General features: G+C 44.1%; 1 protein-coding gene across 1 annotated transcript in view; it reads right to left on the bottom strand.

Annotated features, from left to right (window-relative positions):
- The window catches only part of METTL15 (methyltransferase 15, mitochondrial 12S rRNA N4-cytidine), a 642,275-nt gene that overhangs the window by 535,593 nt on the left and 87,420 nt on the right, over positions 1-19,262 (bottom strand). Inside the window, exon 2 of the mRNA XM_075326543.1 lies at positions 13,072-13,257. Coding sequence (XP_075182658.1) covers positions 13,072-13,242 — 171 coding nt within the window. The 5' untranslated portion in view covers positions 13,243-13,257. The remainder of the gene's footprint in view (positions 1-13,071; positions 13,258-19,262) is intronic.

Below are 19,262 nucleotides of genomic sequence, written 5' to 3'. Positions count from 1 at the left end.
GCAATGTGATGGCTTGGTATAGATGTTCATATTGAAAAGTGATTTTTGCTCAAAGTTTTAATTTTTCATTTTCGTAAGTCATATATAAAATACTAAATATTATTATCATCATCTTTAAGCTGTTGTATTTGTCCTAATAAGGAGGATTCACATGTTGTATAGCGGATGCATAATCAGCCCCACAGACATCCACAGGCTGTGACTAGTACAGTAGCATAGCTACGGTATATTACACAGTGACAGTCTTGTTTCAATAAATGTATCTAAATTTGATAGCCGTGTACTAAATAAGAAAATAGTAAATCACTTACAGGGGTTGTCCACTATTTAGACAAACCTTTCTCAATTACTATGTTTCCCCCAAGTAAAATAATAAATTCCAGTAATCCAGAAAAAGAAGGTGGCAGCTCACAGGGTAAGTGGCCAAAAAAACTTTATTCTGCTATCGAAGACAAGCTCAGGAACAGTGGGGAGAGGAGGGGTGCAGGGACGGGGAGCAGACGACAGCCTGTTTCGCGCTGTGAGTAGCGCTTTGACAAGTCCTAAAGTGTGCAGTCAGCTGATCCTCTTTATGGATCATCACAGGTGACATGCATGACATTTAAAAAGCAGGATAATACTGCTGATACAAATGTACAAAAATACACAAAAATGCACAAAAAAGCTGCAGTAACGCATCAGCGTTGCAAAAGACAGGTACAGACAACCATATAGGAAAAGGTGGATAATAGCATTTCATTTATAATAATAATATTTACATGCGTTTTAAGCATACCATTGTTTTCTTATTTAAATCCATTTGTCTGAGCAGCAAAAAAGAGCAGAATAAAAAAGCATGATTTTTATGCTAGATTGTAAATAGGAGAACCAGAACGGTTAAAGAATATAAATTTCCAAGGAATCTTACCATAAACGCAAGATCTCAGATCCAGTATGCTTTTAATTTTTTTCTCATTATTTTTCAAGAAAGATAAATAAAGAAAAAAATTGTCTTCACAGGATAAGTGGACATGTGTCATTTTTTACGCAATTCTTTTTTTCTCTCAGGGGAAGGGATGATTGGTACATATCAATCAAACCAAATCTGCTCTCTTTGGTACAAGACAAAAGGATATGTACAAAACCTTAACATCATATTTTTTTCTTTATTTTATTAAGTTAGTTACTCTTTATTATTTATATGACTAACATTTTAACATACTAACCGTACCACGATAAGAGTCGGCATTATTTTCATAAGGCCACTGTACCAGGGGAAAGTATTGGTGGCACCTTGAAAAACGGCTCAATGACAGAGGGTATCCCCCGTTAGTCATTGAGGCCGCCAAATCACACACGCTTTTAAAATCAGAAACTAAAAAAACGAAAAAATCCGATAAAATCATGAATAATAACAAAAAAAATTTATTCAGCTTCAAATTTGGTCTTATGGACAATCAAATAAAAGCCAGTAAAAGACGACACTGGCACGTCCTAGAAAACGACCCAGACTTGAAAGATAGGGTTGCTTTAGGCTCCCTTGTCACCTAAAAAAATTAAAAAAAAAAAAGAATTGCATAAAAAAATGACACATGTCCACTTATCCTATGGAGACAATTTTTTTTATTTATTTATCTTTCTTGAAAAATAATGAGAAAAAATTAAAAGCATACTGGATCAGAGATCTTGCGTTTATGGTAAGATTCCTTGTACATTTATATTCTTTAACCGTTCTGGTTCTCCTATTTACAATCTAGCATAAAAATCATGCTTTTTTATTCATCTCTTTTTTGCTGCTCAGACAAATGGATTTAAATAAGAAAACAATGGTATGCTTAAAACGCATGTAATTATTATTATTATAAATGAAATGCTATTATCCACCTTTTCCTATATGGTTGTCTGTACCTGTCTTTTGCAACGCTGATGCGTTACTGCAGCTTTTTTGTGTATTTTTGTACATTTGTATCAGCAGTATTATCCTGCTTTTTAAACGTCATGCATGTCAGCTGTGATGATCCATAAAGAGGATCAGCTGACTGCACACTTTAGGACTTGTCAAAGCGCTCCTCACAGCGCGAAACAGGCTGTCGTCCGCTCCCCATCCCTGCACTCCGTCCTCCCCTCACTGTTCCTGAGCTTGTCTGCGATAGCAGAATAAAGTTTTTTGGCCACTTACCCTGTGAGCTGCCGTTTTCTTTTTCTGGATTACTGGAACTTTGCTATGCTGCTCACTGAGCACCACTCAGTCAGGCACCATCAGCCCAGGAACAAATGATGTCCAGAAAACAGCTGATTGCTCCAGAACTGTGAGTACGGCTCCACTGCCTGGCAACCTAGGCTGCAGTGCCCGACTTTTCTCTTTGATAATTTTTTAAAATAATAAGTGAGGAAAAGCTGATGCACAGTTCCTGTTCTTCTCAATCCCTGCACTGTCCATATCCTTTATGCTCCACGTTATAATTTGTAAAATCCCTGTCCTCCACGCCATGTAAGTCAGCTCTGCTGCACCATCATGATCAACTTTTCATCTCTTCTTACTTCCCCATACAACTGTAGATCACAGAAGATGTCACTGTCTGCACCAGCTCCTCTGTCTAATAACATATAGAGGGACAAACATACTGTATACCGACAGGATTGTAACTGAACAATATCAAACAGGGGGCAGTGTCCAAAAGAATTCTTGCTGCTGTCTCTGAGCTGGATCCCTTCTCTCTCTCTATGCTGTCCTCTCCATCTCTCATCTCTTGCTCTCACTGTTCTGCTGTCTCTGAGCTGGATCCCTTTTTTCTCTTAGCTGTCATCTTCATCTTTCATCAGTGGCTCTCACTCTGCTGCTGTCTCTCAGCTTGATCCCTTCTCTCCATATGCTGTCCTCTCCATCTCTCATCTCTCATCTCTTGCTCTCACTGTTCTGCTGTATCTCAGCTTGATCCCTTCTCTCCCTATGCTGTCCTCTCCATCTCTCATCTCTTGCTCTCACTATTCTGCTGTCTCTCAGCTTGATCCCTTCTCTATCTATGCTGTCCTCTCCATCTCTCATCTCTTGCTCTAAAGGGTGCTTTACATGCTGCGACATCGCTAGCATCGGCTAGCGATGTCGCGTGCGATAGCACCCGCCCCTGTCGGTGGCAAGATATGTGGTGATCGCTGCTGTGGCGAACATTATCGCTACGGCAGCATCACACGCACATACCTGCTCTGCGACGTCGCTCTGGCCGGCGAACCGCCTCCTTTCTAAGGGAGCGGTTCGTTCAGCGTCACAGCGACGTCACAGCAGCGTCACTAAACTGCCGCCCAATAGAAAAGGAGGGGAGGAGATGAGCGGCCAGAACATGCCGCCCACCTCCTTCCTTCCTCCTTTTCCGCTGGACGCAGGTAAGGAGATGTTTATCGTTCCAGCAGCGTCACACATAGCGATGTGTGCTGCCGCAGGAACAACAAACAACATCGTTACTGCAGCAGCAACGATAATTTGGAAGAGGAGGGATGTCACTGATGAGCAATTTTGAACGTTTTTGAGACGATTCAAAATCGCTCGTAGGTGTCACACACAACGACATCGCTAAAGCGGACGGATGTGCGTCACAAATTCTGTGACCCCAACGTGTAAAGCCACCTTTACTGTTCTGCTGTCTCTCAGCTTGATCCCTTCTCTCTCTATGCTGTTATCTCCATCTCTCCTTTCTGGCTCTCACTGTGCTACTGTTTGTTAGCTCCAGTTCTCATCTGTCCAACAAAAAACAAAAGGAGGGCTTTCAGTTTAAGACTGGCAACACATTGTTAACTGCAGAAAGAGCAGATGTGCCCTTATGTATAGTCCTGGCAGACTGCTCAGGATAAGTAACCTGCCACTAAAACAGAGTGGATAACTGGTAACCAGGGCTGTGGAGTTGGAGTCGTGGAGTCGGTGTCTATTTTCGTGGAGTCGGAGTTGGTATAAAATGGACCGACTCCTAAAATATATGATCAATTTGGTACAACGGTTCAATGCAGTATGTGATGAATATTTTTTCATAAGAATTTGGGAAAGTTATGAAATGTCCTATAAATGTCTGTTCTATTCCTGATCAAAGAATCCAGGCTTTTAGTTGAGATGAATCTGTGCTGCACTTCAGCTACATGATATATGTAGTGATGTTAACCATTTTACTACAGTAAATGTATCACAAACATCATGTAGAGTTGAAACCAGACGTTTACATACACAAACTAAAAAGACACATCTGCATGTTTTTCTCACATCTGACATGAAATCAGAATAAACCTTTTCCGTTTTAGGTCATTTTGGATTACCAAAATTATTTATATTTGCCAAATGCCGGAATAACGAGAGAGAGAGAGAAGTAGTATACTTTAAGGCTATGTTCACACGCGGCATCTCTTTTGTCAGTGATTCTTGAGTACATCTTGAGTGCATCATAAAATGCACCAAAAACGCACTGAGGCAAAAACGCATCAAAAACACAATGCGTTTTTACCGCGATTTACCCAATGCGGTTTTTAAGTCAAATCTATTGACTGGAGGGCTCAAAAACACAGTAAAAACGCAAAAAGAATTGACATGCTGCATCTTGGCTCCATCTAGAACAACGCAGCCAAGAAGCAGCCAACAAAAGATTACCAGTGTGGACAGCAAAATCAAATCTCATAGACTTTGCTGGGAGAAGGAAATGCATGCAATTTGGTGCTTCTTTGTGACCTCAAAAACACACCAAAAACGCAGCAAAAGATGCCCTGTGTGAACTTAGGAAAGAGAGAGGACGTTGGACCCGACACGAGTACAAATAGTAAAAATATCTTCTGTATTGAAAAATAGTTAAAAACACAAGAACACACCAAAAGCAGGGTCAAAAAAGAATATGGAAAGCCTGGCGCATTTCGGACTAGGGTATTTAAAACAAAAAAAGTCCTTAGTCATAGGACTTATGACTGAGGACTTTTTTTGTTTTTAATACCCTAGTCCGAAATGCGTCAAGCTTTCCATGTTCTTTTTTGACCCTGCATTTGGTGTGTTCATGTGTTTTTAACTATTTTTTCAATAAAGAAGATATTTTTATTATTTGTTCTCGTGTCGGGTCCAACGTCCTCTCTCTTTCCTGGACTTCCCTTTGAGCTGTACTGGCCAGCACAGTGGACCACGTTGCACTCCTGTAGGTTTGCAGGACACGGATACAGGTGAGCTGAATACACATTTTTCCTGTGTGAACGTAGCCTAAAGGGGGCTTTACACGCTACGACATCGCTAATGCGAACTCGTTGGGGTCACGGAATTGGTAACGCACATCCGGCCGCATTAGCGATGCCGTTGCGTGTGACACCGATGAGCGATTTTGCATCGTTGCAAAAACTTGCAAAATAGCTCATCGGTGACATGGGGGTCCATTCTCAAAAATCTTAACTGCAGCAGTAACGAGGTTGTTCCTTGTTCCAGCGGCAGCACACATCGCTCCGTGTGACACCGCAGGAACGAGGAAGCTCTCCTTACCTGCCTTCCGGCCGCTATGCGGAAGGAAGGGGGTGGGCGGGATGTTACGTCCCTCTCAGCTCCGCCATTCCGCTGCTATTGGGCGGCCGCTCAGTGACGTCGCTGTGACGCCGCACGGACCGACCCCCTTAGAAAGGAGGCGGTTCGCCGGTCACAGCGACGTCGCCGCGCAGGTAAGTATGTGTGACGGGTCTGGGCGATGTTGTGCGGCACGGGCAGCGATTTGCCCGTGTTGCGCAACAGATGGGGACGGGTACCCACGCTAGCAATATCGGGACCGATATCGCAGTGTGTAAAGCCCGCTTAAGACCGTAGTCTACAAAGTCAAAAGTTTACATACACTAAGGGGTACTTTGCACACTACGACATCGCAGGTGCGATGTCGGTGGGGTCAAATCGTAAGTGACGCACATCTGGCGTCGCTGTCGATATCGTAGTGTGCAAATCCTTTTACATACAATTAATGAGCGCAAAAGCGTCGTTATCGTATGATCGGTGTAGGGTCCGACATTTCCATAATTTAGCAGCAGCGACGGTACGATGTTGTTCCTCGTTCCTGCGGCAGCACACATCGCTGTGTGTGAAGCCGCAGGAGCGAGGAACATCACCTTACCTGCGTCCCGGCTGCAAGGCGGAAGGAAGGAGGTGGGCGGGATGTTTACGTCCCGTTCATCTCCGCCCCTCCGCTCCTATTGGCCGCCTGCCGTGTGACGTTGCTGTGATGCCGCACGACCCGTCCTCTTAGGAAGAAGGCAGTTCGCCGGCCAGAGCAACGTCGCAGGGCAGGTGAGTGCATGTGAAGCTACCGTAGCGATAATGTTCGCTACGGCAGCAATCACAAGATATCGCTGCTACGAAGGGGGCGGGTACTATCGCACTCGGCACCGCACGCATCGGCTTGCGATATTGTAGTGTGCAAAGTACCCCTAAGAGTACTATGCCTTTAAACAATATAGGACAGCCCATATGATGAGGTCATGTCTTTTGAAGCTTCTGATAGGTTTATTGGCAACATCTGAGTTAATTAGAGACACACCTGTGGATGTATTTTAATGCACACCTGAAACACACTGCTTCTTTGTGTAGCATCATGGGAAAGTCAAAAGAAATCATCCAAGATCTCAGGAAGAGAATTGTGTACTTGCACAAGTCTGGTTCATCCTTGGGTGGACATTCCAGGTACCTGAAGATGCCTCGTTTATTTGTACAAACAATGATACGAAAGTACAAACAAAATGGGAATGTCCAGCCATCACAGTGCTCAGGAAGGAGATGGGTTGTGTGTATCAGAGATAAACGTGCTTTGGTCAGACATGTGCATATCAACCCAAGAACAAAAGCAAAAGATCTTGTGAAGATGCTGGCGGAATCTGGAAAGATTGTGTCATTATGCACAGTGAAACGAGTACTGTATCAACATGGGATGAAAGACCCCTCTGCCAGGAAGAAGCCAATACTCCAAAAGAAACATAGAAAAGCCAGATTAATGTTTGCAAATGCGCACAGGAACAAAGACCTTAATTTTGGAAACATGTCCTGTAGCCTGGCAAATCTGAAATTGAACTGTTTGGCCATAATGGCCATCGTTACGTTTGGAGGAAAAAGGGAGAAGCTTTGATGCCTAAGAAGAACACCATCCCAACTGTGAAACACAGGGTGGCAGCATCATGTTTTAGGGTTGTTTTGCTGCAGGAGGGACTGGTGCACTTAATAAAATAGATGGCATCATGGGGAAAGAAGATTATGTGGCAATATTGAAGCAAAATCTTGAGACATCAGCGAGGAACTTGAAGCTTTGGCAGAAATGGGTCTTCTAAATGGACATTGACCCGAAGCATACTACCAAACTGGTTACAAAGTGGCTTATCGAAAACAAAGTCAATGTTTTGGAGTGGCCATCACAAAGTCCTGGTTGCTGATGTATGTAAAGCACTATGGAATTAATAGCGTTATATAAGTGATTAAATATTATATATTATATAGCCAGATCAGACACCCCATACTTTGCACTGACGAGGGACAAGCACCCCGAAACACCGTGTCTGCTAATTGGGATTCTGATCTGGCATATATATCCTAAGTTATTTGTAAAGGATTGTTAAAAATCCACATTTAACTTTTAGGATCGCTACTTCCAATAGGTGGCGCTGCGCTAGAGTTTGTCTCCTGTCCTGGAGAGAAAATTTGAATATTTTGCAGAGGGGCATGGCAGCTATAAGTCCCCTTACTAGCATCCAGTCAGACTGGCTTGCAATGTCTCCATAAGGAGAATAGAGTTCCCCCGTGGTCCCACAAAGCTTCTCATAGCCAGATCAGACACCCCATACTTTGCACTGACGAGGGGCAAGCACCACGAAACACCGTGTCTGCAAATTGGGATTCTGATCTGGCATATATATCCTAAGTTATTTGTAAAGGATTGTTAAAAATCCACATTTAACTTTTAGGATCGCTACTTCCAATAGGTGGTGCTGCGCTAGAGTTTGTCTCCTGTCCTGGAGAGAAAATTTGAATATTATATATTATTATTTCAATCCTACTGAAAATGTATGGGTAAAGCTGAAAGGCCTGGTGCGAGCAAGGCGGCCTACAAACATGGCTCAGTGATACCAGTTCTGTGAGGAGGAATGGGCCCAAATTCCTACCAATTATGATGAGAAGCTTGTGGAAGGATATCCAAAACGTTTGATCCAGGTCATACAGTGTAAGGGCTCATTCAGACGACCATTTCGTTTGTCCTGTTCACTTCCTGTTTTTTTGCGGACCTACTGACAGGACCATCTTTTCAATGTCTTTTGTGTAGGATCGAATGGCACACGGAAGCAGTTGCGTGTGCCATCAGTTCCTACAAAAAACACATCTGATGCCATATGTCCGTTCCGTTATTATGGAACATGTCCTATTCTGTTCCATAATTGCGGACCATGACATAATACAAGTCAATGGGTTCGCAAAATCTCTGGAAGCCACACGGAAGCACTTCCATGTGACTTACGTTGGGTGCCCATCTAGTTTGTGTCCCACTACTCTGCCAGCCTCACAGCTGCTCGAACTGCAGTGTGTCGCATCTGCGTGCACAGCAGTGCAAATAGCTGTGGGATGACAAGCGCTGCCATCTGGAGGTTAGCTCACATCATTACCTGCTGTGATGAAGTTCGCTGCATTCCTGATGTCAGCGCTCATCGCCAACTTCCATGCCAGCCACGTTCGCACATCAAGTCTCGCGGGCGGCCCGAGACTATGACTAGCGATGACGTCACAAGCTCGCGCGATACTTTGCTTGTGAACGTAGGGGACAGTGGAAGTCAGTGGTGAGCGCTGATGTCAGGAGTGCAGCGGCGTTCATCACTGCAGGTAATGTACCTAGCTGACCTCATGACGTCGGCGCTCGTCATGCCCTGCAGTGACCTGGGCTGACTTATTGATATTAGCTCAGGTATTGTATACGGAAAGGAACGGTTGTCACACAGATGCATCCTTGGAAAACCAGGACCGTTTTCTGTGGAAAACTTTGAATTTGCATAATGTAATAAAAATGCCTTAAAGTTTTCTCTCTCTGTCTCTCATTATTCTGGCGTTTGGCAAATATTAATAAATTTGGTTCCTAATTGACCTAAAAGGAGAAAGGTTTATTCTGATTTCATGTCAGATAGTGAGAAAACCATGCAGATGTGTCTTTATAGATAGTGGATGGAAACTTTTGATTTCAACTGTATGAGAGAGTCTGAGTCGTGAAGTCGAAGTTGGAGTCAGGAAAATTGAGGAGTTCGAGGTTTGGCTTACCGACTCCGCAACCCTGCTGGTAACTGCAGAAGTTTGGAAAGTAACCTAAATATTTGCTTTAAAGGGGTGGTTCACCAATATTTTTTATTGTCTAGTTCGATATAATAGTGAGAAACAATGTTTCTCTCAAATACCTTGTGTTGGCAATAGTGCCTGTAAGAGGCGCTATTGCAGACCGCTGATCCCCGTCCAGGGACGTCACCGTCAAATGCTTTACATGTCACATCCGTGCAGCCGGCTGCATTCTTCCAGACTCTGAGCTGTGAGCGGTGTTTCACTGCTGTCACAGCCCATCTGCTCTCCCCTCCCTCCTCCCTCATAGCACAGCGCGTCACTTGCTCCCCCCTCCCTCCTCCCTCACAGCACAGTGCGTCTTCTGCTCCCCCCTCCCTCCTCCCTCACAGCACAGTGCGTCTTCTGCTCCCCCCTCCCTCCTCCCTCACAGCACAGTGCGTCTTCTTCTCCCCCCTCCCTCCTCCCTCATAGCACAGTGCATCTTCTGCTCCCCCTCCCTCCTCGCAGAACGCTGCAAGCAAGAGACGTGCTGTGCTGTGAGGGAAGAGAGAGGAGCAGTGAGCAGATGGGCTCAGAATGCAGCTGGCTGCACGGATGTGTCGTGTGCAGCATTTGACGGTGACGTCACTGGACGGGGAACAGCGGTCTGCAATAGCGCCTCTCACAGGCACTATTGCCAACACAAGGTATTTGAAAGAAACATTGCTTCTCAATATAATATCGATCTAGACAATAAAAAATATGGGTGAACCACCCCTTTAAAAACCATCCCACTATTACCTCCTATGTCAGAGATGGGTTAAGGTTCTGTGGTCATAGAGATAACTATCTATAAATTAGCACCTACAGCATATGTGCCAAGTTTTTTCCATATATATAATATGTATACGGTATATATATGGAAAATATATATATTTTCCATATATATATATATATATATATGGAAAATACACATATGTACACACAGTATATACTATGTATATATATATATATATATATATATATATATATATATATATATATATATATATTTATGTATATATTTACAGAAAAAAGTGTCTTGTCAATTTAATTGGAAATTAATTTTATGATAGAACGTCATAAAAAAATTAAATAAAAAAACTGCCAGTAAAATCCTTGTGAAAAAGGGGATAAATAACATTGAATGTTCCTTTATATAGGCTCTCTCACTAAAGTATCCCCTGGCCATATGTCCTGTTAGGGTACATTGACTTTATAGAGCAGACCCGGGCAAATGGGCGGCCCGCGGGCCACATCCGGCCCGCCTGCTCTCTGTGACCGGTCCGCCCGTCTTCAGCCGATGCAGTGGAGCCGGGCTGCAGCGTGCCAAGCAGAGAGAGATCCTGTGCAGGTCCGCACAGTCAGTGCAGGCAGCGGAACGCAGGAGTCTTTCCTCTGTTCCCTGGAGGCACTAATTGTCAGTGACACACGCGCGCGCTCTGATGTTGTCAGTACTGCGCTGCGTGTGTCATTTCAAAAGTTCCCGCCGGGCAGGAGAAGAAGCAGCACAGCAGACGGAATAATTCATCTTGCAGGACCTGCGATGATGTCACGCCCATGTGACTGTGTGGGAGGAGACACAGGATGCCGGGCAGAAAGCAAAGATACTGAATCCTGAAGGAGATGTGGACACATGATGACTGGTAATGAGAAAAGAGGGGACATGAGGGGGGGGGGCTGCATGGTGAGTGCATATGAGGGAAGATGGAGCTGCAGGGTGAGTGCATATGAGGGAAGATGGAGCTGCAGGGTGAGTGCATATGAGGGACGATGGAGCTGCAGGGTGATTGCATATGAGGGAAGATGGAGCTGCAGGGTGAGTGCATATGAGGGAAGATGGAGCTGCAGGGTGAGTGGCATATGAGGGAAGATGGAGCTGCACGGTGAGTGCATATGAGGGAAGATGGAGCTGCAGGGTGAGTGCATATGTGGGAAGATGGAGCTGCAGGGTGAGTGCATATGAGGGAAGATGGAGCTGCAGGGTGAGTGGCATATGAGGGAAGATGGAGCTGCAGGGTGAGTGCATATGAGGGAAGATGGAGCTGCAGGGTGAGTGCATATGAGGGAAGATGGAGCTGCAGGGTGAGTGGCATATGTGGGAAGATGGAGTTGCAGGGTGAGTGCATATGAGGGAAGATGGAGCTGCAGGGTGAGTGGCATATGAGGGAAGATGGAGCTGCAGGGTGAGTAGCATATGTGGGAAGATGGAGTTGCAGGGTGAGTGCATATGAGGGAAGATGGAGCTGCAGGGTGAGTGGCATATGAGGGAAGATGGAGCTGCAAGGTGAGTGGCATATGAGGGAAGATGGAGTTGCAGGGTGAGTGCATATGAGGGAAGATGGAGCTGCAGGGTGAGTGGCATATGAGGGAAGATGGAGCTGCAGGGTGAGTGGCATATGTGGGAAGATGGAGTTGCAGGGTGAGTGGCATATGAGGGCTGCAGACTGACAGAAGGATGTGAAGGGGTGCAGAGTGTTTGAGAGGGGTAAGTTGGGGTACAGGCAGGGTGAGATATGTGGGCAGGGTGTGTGATATATGGGGGTGTAGTGTGTGTGATATGGGGGTGCAGGCTGTATGGGGTGTAGTGTGTGTGATATGGGGGTGCAGGCTGTATAGGGAGCAGGGTGTGTGACATATGGGGGTGTAGTATATTACAGGTGTGCTATATGGAGGTGTATATATTGGTGTAGTATATGGGGGTATAGTGATGTAGTATATTACAGGTGTGCTATATGGAGGTGTAGTATATTACAGGTGTACTATATGGAGGTGTAGTATATTACAGGTGTGCTATATGGAGGTGTATATTACAGGTGTGTTCTATGGAGTGTGCTATATGGAGGTGTAGTATATTACAGGTGTACTATATGGAGGTGTAGTATATTACAGGTGTGCTATATGGAGGTGTATATTACAGGTGTGCTCTATGGAGGTGTAGTATATTACAGGTGTGCTATATGGAGGTGTAGTATATTACAGGTGTGCTATATAGGGGTGTAGTGATGTAGTATATTACAGGTGTATATAGGGGTGTAGTGATGTAGTATATTTCAGGTGTACTATATGGAGTTGTAGTATATTACAGGTGTGCTATATGGGGGTGTACTATATTACAGGTGTAGTATATGGGGTGTAGTGATGTAGTATATTGGAGGTGTATTATATAGTGGTGTAGTATAATACAGGTGTACTATATGGAGTTGTAGTATATTACAGGTGTGCTATATGGAGGTGTACTATATTACAGGTGTAGTATATGGGGTGTAATGATGTAGTATATCGGAGGTGTATTATATAGTGGTGTAGTATAATACAGGTGTATATGGGGGTGTAGTATAATACAGGTGTAGTATATAGGGGTGTAGTGGTGTAGTTTATTACAGGTGTAGTATATGGAGGGGGTGTAGTGATGTAGTATATTGGGTAGAACTGAGGTCATTATATTAGTCCGGCCCTCTAAACCAATCCCAATTTCTCATGCGGCCCCATGGGAAAATTAATTGCCCACCCCTGTTATAGAGGCTGCTTCTCTGTTCAGGACGTCCCTGTTTTAACCAAGTCAGATGGCTGCTCTGAAAGACCAACTCGATGGCCACCATGTAATACCACATTACCCCTGCAGAAGGCACCACAGGTAAAATGTGTGGCTGACCTAGAAGCTTTATTAAGGGGAGATCTGTAATAAGACAACTCATTTACAAAAGTGGGGGTCCTGGAAATGATTTATAAATTTCCAAAATTTACACTGTCTATGACGTTTATTGTAAACAGGAGCAACTAACCTGGCCTTGCTTCAGAGCCAAGCAGCTGAGGACTTCATGAAGCATTACAGGTTGGTGTAGGACCTTTTCTGAAGATGCCGTTTTCTGGCAAAACTTCCTTCTGTGCAGAAGAGATGAGCTGTAGACTCGGCTGAATCTTCCACACATCACCAGTCTTATCGAAGATTGCATCCTAACTGCAGACGTCTGAAAAGGCAAGAAGGTAAAGAAGAACACATCGTAAATTGTAATGTATTTGGATTTAGAAGGAAGATCTAAAATTAAAAGGACCGATTCATCACTTGGATTTTTTCGAAGTCCCTTTTCTTCTTTGACTTGTGGTTTTCTCTGACGTTAATTGTGTCAAATTCATCAAAATGATGCACGTGTATCATAAAGTTTGCACAACGCCCAAAATTGTGCAAGGCCGGGGGGGTTCTTCCTTTAACTGTTTTTATAAACTTTTTGTGCAAAAGGTCACACATTTTGCAAAATATCACAGAAATGCAACACTTTGACTGGTGTGAATCACTCCAGGGGGAACTGGAGGAGAATTAAGTCCCTATTAGACATGAATGTTCTTTAACGATAATGATTGACGAGTGAATAGTTATCGCGTCGTTATCGTGCGTACAAGCTCATTACTACCCGAGCAAATGTTCACATAAAGATCCCTGTTGAGGTCGATGGAAAATTGCTAGTCATTCATAAAAGCATGTATTACAGTTATTAGCGACTTATTACAGTGAAATTTTATGCCGACAAGCGATCATTTTTAAGCAAGATGAAAAGCTCTGGTTTCACGAGAATCAAACTATATTACGATCGCTAGCGGCTATTATACACTGCGAATATCACTCTGTTTTGAGCGATATTGTGATTTTCTGCACAATTTTTGCCCCGTCTAATAAAGGCTTTACACCTAACCAAATAACAAAGGACAACTTGAAAAAAGGTGCAAATTACTTAAATTGTCACAAATCACTAGACGATTAATTGAGAGGTATTCACTCCAAAATACTGGTAGAAATGCAATGATGAATCTGCCCTTAGGGATACTTCTCACATAGCGAGGTCGCTAGTGAGATCGCTGCTGAGTCACAGGTTTTGTGACGTACCAGTGACCTCATCAGTGATCTCGCTGTGTGTGACACTAAGCCGCGACCTGGCCCCTGCTGTGAAATCGCTGGTCGTTACACACTGTTCTGGTTCATTTTTCGGTCGTCGGGCTCCCGCAGGGTAGCACGCATCGGTGTGTTTGACACCTTACCAACGACCTTGTTCGCGACTCACATAGGCGTACATCTTTGTTGTTTTTCGCGCCCTCTCTGTTCTGATTGGTGATCGCTACTGGGTTCGGATTGGCCGCTTCCATCCTCTGTCCTGGCTTGTTGATCGCAGTACATTTCTTAGGGCTGAATTCACTTGTCCCGGATCGCGTGTAGCAGCAGATCGTAATACAGTCCCAACGACCTTGTTCGCGACTCACGTAGGCGTACATCTTCGTTGTTTTTCGTACCCTCTCTGTTCTGATTGGTGATCGCTACTGGGTTCGGATTGGCCGCTTCCATCCTCTGTCCTGGCTTGTAGATCGCAGCACATTTCAAAGGGCTGAATTCACTTGTCCCGGACCGCGTGTAGCAACAGATCGTAATACAATCCATTCTGCATTGGGATTGTAGGATGGACAAGGATGGAGAGGATGGAAGCACTATTATGTTGCCTTCTCTAAAGACAAGGCCGCCCAGTCACAACGCAGTTACGACCACCAATCAGAGCAGAGGGGGCGCGGAAAAGGCAATGTAGATGCACGCCTATGTTACTAATCAAGATTTGAATCGTGCTATGTGACAGGGTCCCAGCGATCGCCGATTTCGTTGTACAGGTCGTTATGAGTCGTCGTATCGTTGCTGCATCGTTGGGAAGATCTGAGTGTTTGACAGCTCACTAGCGACCCTGTAGCAACATTCCAGCAATCCTGACCAGGTCGTATCATGGTCGGAATCACTGGTACGTCGTTTAGTGTGATGGTACCCTTAGACACAGAAATGATTAACAGTAAAACAGGAATAACCCTGAATAAAAGAAACTTAATTGCCCTTCTCAGTAATAGTTTGCTAAAAAGGAATGTTTTGTAAGGTAAATGTCAAAAACAAACTTCTCCGAAGAATGGCCCTCTCAGGACAACATCTGCCCCTATGCCGTACAGCATGTCACCCACTCAGGACACCTCCATGAGCAAGAGCAGAAAGGTACTAACAAACACCGGCTCTCGTGGACATGGGCTGTTCTGGCATTTCATCCACAACTATTCATAAGTAGGCCTGCTTTCACAATGCATTCCTCTCCCCGTTCAGTGGTCCCATCGGGGCTTTCGTCCGAACCCCCAGCAAAACGGGCCCATTGGCTATAATGCTGTAGACGGAGTCACCATGTGCTCTGTCGTGCACCATTTTCGGGAGTACAAGCTTACCGGAGGTGGATACTCAGACACAGTCTACTACATCTGGGTGTCCACCTCCAATAGGCATATACTACCGAAATAGTGCACGATAGAGAACATGGTGACTCCATCTGCACCATTATAGTCAATGCTCCAGCACATACTTCTGAAACCTGTTTGGCGGGAGTTAGAACGGAAGCTCAGACTGAACCACTGAAAGGCCCACAAGGAGAAGAACAGGGGTCCTGATTCTCCATTGTTACCAGTGTGGTCAGAGAATGAATCGAGTGGCATGGTCACATGTGCACTGCTGCTTCATCTGACATCTATGGCATTAAGGGATGAAGCGAGTACAGGGCTGGACTGTTACTGGCATTGAATGGAGGACCATTGCAGACGTGGATCATGGCCCCTTTCTGGCATTTGGTGGAGGTCGCAGCAATCAAACATTGATCATATATTCGGTCGAAAGGTGATAAATGTCACTTGTGAAAACGTCTTTAAAAGTACCCGTGCAGTCTTATACTCGTATGAGATGAGAAATAATCTGCTTTTTTATCTGAGAAAAGAGACAACTTTATTCATGGCTTGTGTCCAGTATTATAGATTAAAGGGAACCTGTCAGGTCCCCTCTGCCCTCCAAACCAGCAGCATTGTAACCTGCATGCCCAAATTCCCTGCCTAACCAGCCCTCTACAACACTTTTCACTAATATGAATGATTAAAAAGAACGACGTATAAACCTCGCTGTTCCTAAGCTAATTAGGGATGTGACTAGTCGAAAGGGCAGTGTTTCCCCAGATTAGTCTGCCGTGTTTCCGTGTTAGCGTGCCTCTGTGGGCGTGATAACATGATTTCTACAAGTCAGCTCCTGGAAATCTCACGCATGCACATGCCTCACTTTCGCCACATCAGTACACCTTTGAAGCCGGGTGTACACTTCTCAGCTTTATTTTACACATGTGCATGACCGGAAGTTCAGAAGAAGTGTACATGAGCCATCTTCTGAACTTCCGGTCATGTGCAGTACACTTAATGAAGCCAGGAATCGCACACCCTGCTTCTGATGAGCACTGACAAGGCCGAAAAAAGTGGGGCGCATGCACAAGATTTCCATTAGCTGGCAGTGACATTGGCTCATGGAAATCATCTTACCATGCCTACAGGGGCATGATAACGTGGAAAAAGGGCTGACTAGTCTGGGAAACTAATGCCGCTTCGACTAGTCAAGGCCCTAATTATCATAGGGACAGCAAGGTTTATGTTGTTTTTGTTAAACATTCATATTAGTGAATAGCGTTATACAGGGCTGGTTAGCAAGGGAATTTGGACATACACATGTGAATACTGCTGGGTTAGCATAGGGGACCTGACAGGTTCCCTTTAAGTGTCCCTTTACAGAAGTCAAGAGTTCCAGCCACCAAGCTGCTGACATCCTCAATTGAGCAGGTGGACAAAACTAGTGATATAATTCACCACTGACAACTAGAAATGAGCGAACCCAAGGTTCAATTTTCTAACGAACACAGATTTTACAAAAAAAAACAGTGTTCAGATGCTTTACGTATGTAAAACACTCATGTAAGTATCACTATTCTCGGTACTCAGCCAAATATGAGCTGTCTGCAATGTTTGGAAGATTTGCACTGGGTGTAACAACAGCATGATCGGATATAAAGTGCACCCCCCCCCAAAAAAATAAGGAAAAACTCCAACCACCCTTTCCCGGAAGTGATCTGTTTATGGTTGACTGCATGGGGGTGGAGACCCAAACTGCCCAATTAATGACTTCTATTGGTGTTGAAGAGTCCGAAACCCAAACCAAACTTTTTCAATCGTCCAACTGAACCAACTGAATCAAACTTCCACGGGTTCACTCATCTACTGCCAACCTTCTCGCCACTGCAGAAATAGGATGCAGAGTCTTCTCTAAAGTCTTAAAGAGGAGCGAAACTTTTTTTCTTTTTAATCATAGATAATCCTTTACTAAGTTATGAATATACTTCATTACCTTCTTCTGCCTCCTTCTCTCCCAAACACCATGCTGCAGAGCTGTTTCTACTGCCTTGTTCAAGCTCCTCTAGGTTATGTTCATACTTCCACTCTGGAGTAAGCTGTTACAGAGCCAGTAACAGAGCCAGTTGAAGATCAAAATGGAAAAGAACAGTAACGGATGCAAACACAGACTAAACACAAACTAAATGATCAGTTTTTTGAAGCGATCCATGAGACAGGTATGTTACAAAGACAGACAGACACTTCAGTTGCCCAATTGCACCAGTTTCCCTCCGTTTTTGTAGTCTTGAAAGATTGTGTTTGACTAGAGGAGTCTCTGAACACCTCTACCATACTGGGGTGCTTAAAAGCATCCAATAAACAAATTTCTATTGTGTGTAACGTAAAAAAGAAAATCTGTCAACTATCTGTTTTGTTTTGATAGAAACAAATTTGCACAGATCAGCTTTCTGTGTCCAATTAATAAAAGGATAACAAACAAGCAGATGCAAGAGGATGACGTTCCAAAAAAAAAAAAAAAATCAATGAATGAGTCCTTTATATTTTTAAGTTTCTCAAACAGATCAGAAAAACAACAGTAAAAACAAGAGTGTGAACATAACCTAAAGGGTGCTTTAAACGCTGCGACATCGCTAACGATATATCGTCGGGGTCATGGTGTTTGTGACACACATTCGGCATCGTTAGCGACATCGCAGCGTGTGACATCTAGGAGTGACGATCAACGATCGCAAAAACGGCAAAAAACGTAGACACGTCGCTCCAAATCATAATGTCGTTGGTGTTTCATTCCGGAGGTTGTTTGTCGTTCCTGCAGCACCACACATCGCTGTGTGTGACATCGCAGGAACAACAAACATCATCCTACCTGCGTCCATCGGAAAGGAGGAAAGAAGAAGGTGGGCGGCATGTTCCGGCCGCTCATCTCCTCCCCTCCTCTTCTATTGGGCGGCCATTTTGTGACACATTTCCCCCTTGAAGGAGGGATTGTTCGGCAGCAACAGCGATGTCGCTGAACAGGTATATGCGTGTGATGCTGCCGTAGCGATATTGTTCGCTACGGCAGCAATCACCACATACCGCACGAACGACGGGGGCGGGTGCTATCGCTCGCGACATCACTAGCAACAGTACACGCTAGCGATGTCGCAGCGTGTAAAGCACCCTTAACACTCGGCTTCCAACTTTGATAAAATGAGTGTTTATGAATCCATTTAGAAGACTTTCATTGCGGATAAATGTAATTTGGGCAGTAATAATATGTTGTCACCATATGTTCTTGGGGGAGTATAAGCAGTAGAGTCACTTGTAAAAGAAGGATCCTGTTGAACTTATAGGTCACAGACTAAAAGGAAAAAAACCTGTGAAATCTTAGGAGGAATAATTAAAATAATTACAATTAGTTAGTCTTGGGAACACACAAATAAGAAGGGACATGATGTCTTTGTAAAAGTATATAAATGTCCTACACAAAAAATATGGTCAAAAGGTGTTTCATATAAACCCCTCAAATAACAATTACTCACTCCATCTGTTTAAAAAAAAAAAAAAAACAGGTTCAATCACCAGAGACAAGGATTCTCTACCATGAAAGCTGTTAATCTGTGGAATAGTCTACCTCTGAAGTTGGTAACAAACAGGAACACTGATGGTTTAAAAAAAGGGCTTAGATGGTTTTTAAGAAGAAAGTTGCATAATGTATAAAATGATTGTTCTGAATGTTGATCCAGTGAATCAACTCTCTGGATCTGAA

The sequence above is a fragment of the Anomaloglossus baeobatrachus genome, chromosome 10, assembly GCF_048569485.1.
Source record: "Anomaloglossus baeobatrachus isolate aAnoBae1 chromosome 10, aAnoBae1.hap1, whole genome shotgun sequence".
NCBI classification, from domain to species: domain Eukaryota; kingdom Metazoa; phylum Chordata; class Amphibia; order Anura; family Aromobatidae; genus Anomaloglossus; species Anomaloglossus baeobatrachus.
The sequence above is the reverse complement of the archived record's forward strand: the minus strand, read 5'-3'. Positions and strand labels throughout refer to the sequence as shown.